This window comes from Oryctolagus cuniculus, chromosome 5 (assembly GCF_964237555.1).
Source record: "Oryctolagus cuniculus chromosome 5, mOryCun1.1, whole genome shotgun sequence".
In the NCBI taxonomy this organism is placed as follows: Eukaryota; Metazoa; Chordata; class Mammalia; order Lagomorpha; family Leporidae; genus Oryctolagus; species Oryctolagus cuniculus.
Genome location: NC_091436.1, coordinates 2,531,987 through 2,540,592, shown reverse-complemented (window position 1 = coordinate 2,540,592; position 8,606 = coordinate 2,531,987). Strand labels below are relative to the sequence as shown.

At 64.0% G+C, this 8,606-nt stretch overlaps 1 protein-coding gene across 1 annotated transcript; it reads right to left on the bottom strand.

Moving 5' to 3' along the window:
* Window positions 1-2,581: 2,581 nt before the first annotated feature.
* Window positions 2,582-5,906, bottom strand: PRR18 (proline rich 18). The gene is made up of 2 exons (XM_017340398.3): window positions 5,273-5,906; window positions 2,582-5,186 (listed from the first exon to the last, which is right to left on the bottom strand). Exons 1-2 carry the CDS (start codon window positions 5,713-5,715, stop codon window positions 4,364-4,366), a joined length of 1,266 nt encoding a protein of 421 aa, XP_017195887.3. The 5' UTR covers window positions 5,716-5,906; the 3' UTR covers window positions 2,582-4,363.
* Window positions 5,907-8,606: the final 2,700 nt, after the last annotated feature.

Genomic DNA, 8,606 nt, shown 5'->3' with positions numbered 1-8,606 from the left:
AGCGCCGGCCCCCTTACTGCTCTACCGGCACAGAAGTGATGCAGGATGTCCCGCGTGCCACAAAGGCAATGTGCACCTTGGTCTTACCAGGGCGTCTTTCTGTTTAAAAGGAAAGTGCTTTGCTATCTGTCGCTCCCCGTCTTCGTGGGGGAACGACGTGGGGGAACGACACTAAACCCTGCCTAGGCTTCATATCCGAGTCACGGCACCATTATGTCTCTCCCCCTCTTCGCGGAGGAACGACACAGGACCCTGCGCTGTTCTTTTGTCTGCTCGGCCCTCCCCGGGTTTGCTGCTGGTTCTTCCTGGGTTGGCTGCCGTCCCTTCCACCTCCGTGGAAGGGCGGTTCCCCCTAGCCACTTTCCCCACTTCCGCGGGGGAGCGGCACACCGCCGGCCGGCTCTCTCGGGGGCTGCACAGGTGTTCCTTCAGATAGATGTTCCCCTTAGATGTTCCTGGTGCATGTTGTCTCTCTCCTCCTTTATAGTCCTCTTCCACCAATCCCAACTCTGCTACCCACACGCCGAGTACGCTGCTCTCCTCCAATCAGGAGTAGGTCCTACAGTTTATTGGTTGAACTGGAGGCAGCTGTGTAGAAGCTGTTTCCTCCCTTCTCAGCGCCATATTGTGGGAGAGCAGATGCATAGAATAAGTCTTAATTCCAGTAACTTAGTCTAGTCCAAGTTGCTCCCAGTTGCTCCCCACACTATCTACTTCCATTTCCCCACAAGCCTTTTTTTTTTTTCATTGACAGGCAGAGTTAGTGAGAGAAAGAGACAGAGAGAAAGGTCTTCCTTCCATTGGTTCACTCCCCAGATGGCCACTACGGCCAGCACTGCACCAATCCGAAGTCAGGAGCCAGGTGCTTCTCCTGGTCTCCCATGGGGTGCAGGGCCCAAGCACTTGGGCCATCCTCCACTGCACTCCCGGGCCACAGCAGAGAGCTGGCCTGGAAGAGGAGCAACCAGGACAGAATCCGGCGCCCCAACCGGGACTAGAACCCGGGGTGCCAGCGCCAGATTATCCAAGTGAGCCGCGGCGCTAGCCTCTTTTTTTTTTTTTTTTTTTTTTTTTTTTTTTTTTTAAAGATTTATTTACTTGAAAGGGAGAGTGAGAGAGAGAGAGAGAGGAAGAGACCAAGAAGAGAGATCTTCCATCAACTGATTCACTCCTCAAATGCCCGCAACAGCCAGAGCTGGGCCAGGCCAGGACTCCACCTGGGCCTCCCATGTGGGTGGCAGGGTCCTCTGCTGCCTCCCAGGAAGCTGGACCAGAAGCGGGGTGGCCGGACTGGAAGCGGCACTGCAATGTGGGACGCAGGCCGCCGGCAGCACCTTGAGCGGCTGAGCCACAGCGCCTGCTGTGAGCCCACAGGGGCTCTCGTTGATCAGAAAGGCTGGCACTGTAAGACTTCCCTTGAATAGCAGCACAGGTGGCTGACGAGCCGGCTAATAGACAGGTACAAAACTGTGACTCTGGAGCCCAGGTCCCACTGACTGACCACCCTAAAATGAGCTGCGCCACTTCTGGGGAACCACAGAAACCAAACATCCCAACGTTTTGGCACCAGCTTCCTCTAACAACAAAGCAGATCCACAGAAACCCGCCCGGGGCCAGCACCCGGGATTCAGTCACGTTTGCACGCGGGTCTTTGGGATTCGCAGGCTCTGGCGCGCACTCGGGGGCCTGTGGTTTCCTCTCGTCTCCTGCACGGTCCCCTCTGGGGTGGGCTCTTCCTCGCCCCCCCAGGGCACAGCACACTCACGTGGAGCTGCTCCCGGGAGACCGGGGGCGTGGGCTGCCTGCCTTCAGACTCCCACGGACAGCGTTCATCGCTGTTTTCCTCCGCCGGCTCCAAGGCCAAGGCGAGCCACAGGAATGATCTTTCGGCGACGCGGTGGCCCTAGGCACTGCTCAGACGGCCGCTTTCACTTCTGATTGGAGGCCCACCAGTCTGACATCAGGCACAGGAAGCTGCTCTGGCGACTGCACACAGGAACACTTCTCGACGAGTCTGTGAGCTTTGCAAAATATACGCAAATTCCGTGCAAACTGTCGTCACGTGGTCCGCAATTTCGGGAGTATGATGTCAGGAGTGGAGCCCTCGGGGGAAGGCTTAGGGTGCTGGCCAGGGAGCTCGGGGCGACTCGATTATCACTGAGAATCCCGGCCCTGGGCACCGGAGCCAGCGGTGAGCACGGCGTGGGCGCGTCCTGACTGGTCCCCAAGCCCCTACAAAGAAACACAGGCCAGGGGGCCAGCGCCGTGGCTCACGTGGTTAATCCTCCACCTGCAGCGCCAGCATCCCATATGGGCGCCGGGTTCTAGTCCCAGCTGCCCCTCTTCCAGTCCAGCTCTCTGCTGTGGCCCGGGAGTGCAGTGGAGGATGGCCCAAGTGCTTGGGCCCTGCACCCGCATGGGAAACCAGGAGGAAGCACCTGGCTCCTGGCTTCAGATCGGCACAGCGCCAGCCATAGCAGCCATTTGGGGGGTGAACCAACAGAAGAAAGACCTTTCTCTATCTCTACCTCTCACTGTCTATAACTCTACCTCTCAAATAAAAGAGAGAGAGAGAAACACAGGCCAGTGACTTCCTCCTTTATTTAAACACCAAGAAACTGCAGCACAGTGAGTCGGACACATCCTCAACACGTCAGTCACAGCAGTGGACGGACAGCAGGGGGCGCGCACGGCCGAGGGAGGACAAGGCACATGGACTCTCGCTGACGAACGCCTGGGACGGTGTGCGAGGATGCAAGCTGCTGCCAGTAGGAGACGGAGATGGGGCGGGACGACGGGCGGACACGGACGCCTGGCACACTGGGGCAGAGCCAGCGAGGTGCTTCCCAAAGCCAGGCCCCTGGGGACGCCACCAGGAGTCTTCAAAATGCGGTCACCGTAACCAGGGGCAGAAACCCAGGCATGTCACTCACCCGCCCCCACACCACCCCAGAGCCAGCACCGTGCACCTGCCTCGCCGTGCACTGCACAGGACTGACCGTGGCTCACGGGGTGGGGGACACGAGAAGCACCGCTGTCCAGGGTCGCGCCCCTCCGGCTCTCCTGGACCAGGACTGCTCACTCTGCCTCTCGTGTCCTAACCCACTGGCTTTAAGTAAAAGAGAAACCGTTTCTCCACATTTAAATAGGGGCCACAAAACAGAAATTACTGGCAAGGCTGGGGGTCGGGCTGCTGAGGCAGCGCCCCCCAAAACTGAGACACTTCACAGCTAACTAAACCGTGCTTACACCGAGACGGGTTGGGGGAGAAACCTCCACGAGAGAAGTAGAAAACTTGTTAAAAATGTAAGGCTTCCATGTAAAGTTAAGACGAGACACGCCAGGGTCTACGGATGAACACTACACGGGGTGGCTTTCGGGAAGCAAGTCAGAAGCTGAGGTAATCCACGACTCCTGGGGCTCAGCCTGAGCCGCCCACCCCACCTCCTTCTCATGCCTGGAATCAAGCAGACCCAGGTGCAAGGCGGCTCCTCCCCGGGGGCCTGCAGCCAGCCGGGGACCAGGCAGAGAACACAGCATTTCAAACCGGCACACACAACTGCACAGAGCCAGCGAGCCTCTGAGCTCCACAGAGACCCAAAGGGCTAAAACCAGCCAGCCTCCCCCACCCAGAGGCCTCCTGCTCCCCGGGCAAAGTCCAGAACATTCCGTGCTGCCCAGGGAGTGCACATTTCTGCCCCCCCCCTCCACGTGCTTGCTGCTTCTTTTCCTAGCACAAGATACTTTGTGAGCACTTCAAAGAAAGAGGTCATCCAGCAGACACCTGTGTGACCCAGCGCAGGCACCTGTGGCTGGGGGCGTGCAGGTGCATCTCCGTGCGCGTGACCACGTGGGTGCACCTGTGCGTGGGCGTGCACGGAGCACAGGGTCGGTGATGTCACCTGCAGCCTCTTCACCAGGCGCCTGGCTCCAGGTGGCAACTTCGCGCTCGCTTCCGAGACTGGAGATTAGAATACAAAGCTTCGATTTTCAGAACATCCAGCATTGTTGAGCCGGGAGACAACACAGTCACACAGGTAGCACCACGTCCCCGCAGTCCAGCAGGCGCCCCCTCCCTGGCGACAGCGATGCAGCCCGGGGCGCGCCCCTGGGCACATGGCCGAGGCACTTTCGCGGTAAGGGCACCTCCGGGAGTCCAGAGGCGGCGGATGGGTGCACAGTGGGGGCTTCTCGCCGAGACCAAGGCGGCAGCAGGTGGGCCGCGGGAGGCTGTGTCCCTCGCGGGCCCGCGGTGCTCACCCGTGTCCAGGAGACGGGGATGCCATCACAGGCGGCTGTGGGTCTCCCGCCCGCGCCCCCGAGTCCTGGAAGCAGCGGTGGGCGGGCCCGCGGCCCGCAGGGCTCACAGTGTGCTCAGCCGCGGCGGGGCGTCCAGGTGCGCGGCGCGGCCCCGCCCGGCGGCAGCCGACTCCACGCCGCGCAGCCACTCGGTGCACTTGCGCACCACGCCCTCGTCCGGGGCCTCGGCCTCCTCCTCGTACTCCACGTCGTCGTACTTGTGCCGCTCGTTGAGCAGCGACACCTGCAGCACCGGGCGCAGGCCGCCGGGCAGCAGCGGCGCGCGGGGCAGCGGGCGGCAGGCGAGGCCCGCGGCCGGGGGCGCGGCGGGGCCGCCCCTCCGCGGGCCGGGGCCGGTGGCCAGCGGCGAGGGGAAGGACCGGCGGGGCCGCGCCAGCAGCTGCTTCTCCAGGTGGCGCCTCTGGATGACCAGGATGGCCTCCGGCGTGAGGCTCAGCGAGAAGCGCACGGCGTCGTCGGGCCCGGGACCCGCGCCGGCCGCCGCGTTCGGGCCGGTGCCGGCCGGCCGGGGCGTGGCGCACGTGGCCGGGGCCCCTGCGCGTCCGGGCGAGGCCTGGGGCGGGGCGCGCGGAGGGGCGGGCGGCTGCGTCCTGCTCGGGCCGGGGCCGGGGCCGCGCCGGGCCGGAGGCTTCTTCAGGGTGGCCGAGGGCCAGGAGCTGGAGAGCAGCGCCGCGGGCCGCTCGGGGGGCCGCCTCTTCTTCTCCGCGGCGGCCAGGGGCGGCGCGGGCGGGGGCGCGGGCGCGGGCGCGCAGGGCCTCCGGGGCGGCAGGCGCGCGGCGGCGCCCCCCGCGGCCGGGGCTGGCGGTGGCGGCGGCGGCCTGGGCGGGAAGGGCATGGCGCGGCCGGGCGGGCGGGTCGTCAGGGGCCTGCAAGAAGAGGGCGGGTCTGAGCCGCCGCGCGCGGCCCTGCCCACCTGGCGCGGGGGTCGGCCCCGCGCTCCCCGCACACCCACCTGCGTGCAGCCGCCGCGCCTCTGGCCTCTTCACATGCCCGCGCCCAAGTCCCCGCCCCTCCCCTCCTCCCGGAGCTGGGGGCGCCCGTTGTCTGGGCGCCGCCCGGGCCGGACCCCGCGGGCACGGCCAGCAGCCGCGGACGGCGCGCGGGTGCCGGCGCCGCCCGGTTCACACCGCGCCGCGCTGCGCCGGGCCGGGCGGCGGGAGGAGGAGCCGGCGCTGTCCGGGGACGCGGGCCTGCCAGGTCCGGGGCTGCGCCCGCGGTGTCACAGCCAAGCGCTGGCAGCAGGGGGCCGAGTGCCCGAGGGCGGGGCCCGGCGTCCCAGGGCTCCCCCAGCTGGCCCGCCCATGGCAGGGGGTTGGTGTCGGCCGGGGAGCAGCTGGAGTGGCCCGCCCCAGGGCCTCTGACACGTGGGCGACCCCGCTGGCACCATTCTGGCATCACAGAGAAAGCTGGAGATCAGAGGTGGGGCGCTAACGTGAGCGCGGCCCGTGACAGCAGTCCCGGCGGGTCGTCTTCCCTGCCCCAAGGGAACTGGGCGCTACCGGTCTGGGCCGACGAGGCGGCTGGAGCGCAGGGAGTTCTCACCGCCTGCACAGCCACACTCAACCCTGCAGGTGCAGCTCCAGCCCACAGCCGTCTGTGGGCTCCCGCCAGGCCCAGGCTGTTCACGTTTGAAGCGGAGGTCCTAGGGTGGGTGTGTCTGCAGGGGTGGGGTGGGGTGGGGTGGGTGTGTCTGCAGGGGTGGGGTGGAGGCAGGACTCGACCAGAACCAGTTCTGTGGGCGCAACGGGAGGGACAGACCGTGGAGGAAGACAACCGCTGGATACGGCCGTCCACGTGGAGTCTCGCAGATCTGGCGCGCCATGCAGGGTCTGCCCCACTCCCGCTTCTTCAGGCAGGGGGCTTCAGAGTAAGGATGGTGGGGACTGAGGGTGACTGACAGCTCAGGGAAATGGGGCTTCCAGAGGCTGGCTCCTGCCCACCAGACACAGCTCCCGGGGGATGGGAGAGGCCCCAAACCCAGGAGTTTCAGGAGAGGAGGGGGGTCGCTGGCAGAGGTGACCGGATGGAGGGCCCCGCTGCCACCCCTAGTGACCGGGCATTTTTAAGCCAAGAAGAGTGGATCAGAGCAGGGCACACGACTGCCGGGCGAAGGAACTGGACCCCTCCATCTGCCCAGCCCAGCAGCCTGCAGCTGGCGGAGCCGTGTGCCCCTACAGAAACAGCAAAGTAAACGTTGGGTGCTGCCTGTCGCTCCCCCTCTTCGTGGAGGAACGACACTAAACCCTGCCTAGGCTTCATATCCGAGTCACGGCACCATTATGTCGCTCCCCCTCTTCGTGGAGGAACGACACAGGACCCTGCGCTGTTCTTTCGTCTGCTCGGCCCTCCCCGGGTTTGCTGCTGGTTCTTCCCGGGTTGGCTACTGTCCCCTCCACCTCCGTGGAAGGGCAGTTCCCCCTGGCCGCATTCCCCACTTCCGCAGGGGAGCGGCACACCGCCGGCCGGCTCTCTGGGGGGCTGCACGGGTGTTCCTTCAGCTAGATGTTCCCCATAGATGTTCCCGGTGCATGCCGTCTCTCTCCTCCTTTATAGTCCTCCTCCGCCAATCCCAACTCGGCTGCCCACACGCCGAGTACGCTGCTCTCCTCCAACCAGGAGCAGGTCCTACAGTTCCTTGGTTGAACTGGAGGCAGCTGTGTAGAAGCCTCTTTCTTCTCTCCCAGCGCCATATTGTGGGAGAGCAGATGCATAGAATAAGTCTTAATTCCAGTAACAATATAGTCCGAGTTGCTCCCCACAGTGGGAGAGCAGATGCATAGAATAAGTCTTAATTCCAGTAACTTAGTCTAGTCCGAATTGCTCCCCACAGCTGCCAGCTCCCTCCGGGGCCGCCAGAGCAGGTGCGTGCGCCTCGGGGGGTGAGCAGGACTTCACAGCACAGTGACGGCCAGGAGCCCGAGCAGGGGTGCCTCAGGGGGGTGAGCGGGACCTCACACAGTTAGCACAGTGACGGTCAGGAGCCCGAGCAGGGGTGCCTCGGGGGGTGAGCAGGAACTCACACAGCACAGTGATGGCCAGGAGCCCGAGCAGGGGTGCCTCAGGGGTGAGCAGGAACTCACACAGCACAGTGATGGCCAGGAGCCCGAGCAGGGGTGCCTCAGGGGGGTGAGCAGGAACTCACACAGTTAGCACAGTGACAGCCAGGAGCCAGCAGGGATGCCTCAGGGGGGTGAGCAGGACCTCACACAGTTAGCACAGTGACGGTCAGGAGCCCGAGCAGGGGTGCCTCAGGGGGGTGAGCGGGACCTCACACAGTTAGCACAGTGACGGCCAGGAGCCCGAGCAGGGGTGCCTCAGGGGGGTGAGCAGGACCTCACAGAGTCAGCACAGTGACGGCCAGGAGCCCGAGCAGGGGTGCCTCGGGGGTGAGCAGGACCTCACACAGTTAGCACAGTGACGGCCAGGAGCCCGAGCAGGGGTGCCTCGGGGGTGAGCAGGACCTCACACAGTTAGCACAGTGACGGCCAGGAGCCCGAGCAGGGGTGCCTCGGGGGGGTGAGCAGGACCTCACACAGTTAGCACAGTGACGGCCAGGAGCCCGAGCAGGTGCATGCACCTCGGGGTGAGGCCTGGGAAGTGGGTGGGTGTCTGTCACTGGTCCTCCGGGCCTGGCGCCGTGGCTATTACACCTTCTCTCTGGTTGGCTTTTACTGCTGTGACGATCCCCAGCGAGAAGGCCACTAAGAGAAGCTAAGTTTCGGGGGGGGGGGGGGACAGCAACGAAGAGGCAAATTCACTTACAACTGACGTGGCGCTGCACGGCATCCTGGGAACACGCGGTGACAGCGTCTACACTGAACATGCGTGCTGAGGTCTGCAAACACAGTTCTGGGTCCGTCTGTTACGGAAGGTGACCTGTGGAACGCGTGGCTCCTGTCCCTCGTGAGGTCACTAGATGCGCCGTCCAGTAGGCTGACCCGAGAGGTGAGAGAGCAAACCCAAGCACGGGCCTTTAGAACTGTCCGCACCTCCTACTTGCGGCATTTAATCTTAATTAAATTTGACTTTCGAATTCCAAATATCACAGTAACACGCCATTGTTCTGCCAAGGTTGTCCAAGACTTTCCATTCTAACAGTGAAGACACTGCACGGGGAATGTGTCCCTCACTAACATAAAATAGCAGGAAGATGACATCCAGGCCCAACGAGAGGGAGAGGGCGGCGTCCCAGTCCCGAGTCCTGTGATCTGCTCTGCCCGGAGGGGCCGTGGCTGCGATCCCGCTGGACCGAGTGCCCGGGTCCCCCCCGAACGCACCCCCACGCA

Coding starts and splice junctions, on each gene's coding strand:
- PRR18 (XM_017340398.3), bottom strand. CDS start 5,715: ATGCCAGAATGGTGCCAGCGGGGTCGCCCACGTGTCAGAGGCCCTGGG. Junction 5,187..5,272: donor GGCGCGGCGGCTGCACGCAG/GTGGGTGTGCGG, acceptor CTCTTCTTGCAG/GCCCCTGACGACCCGCCCGC.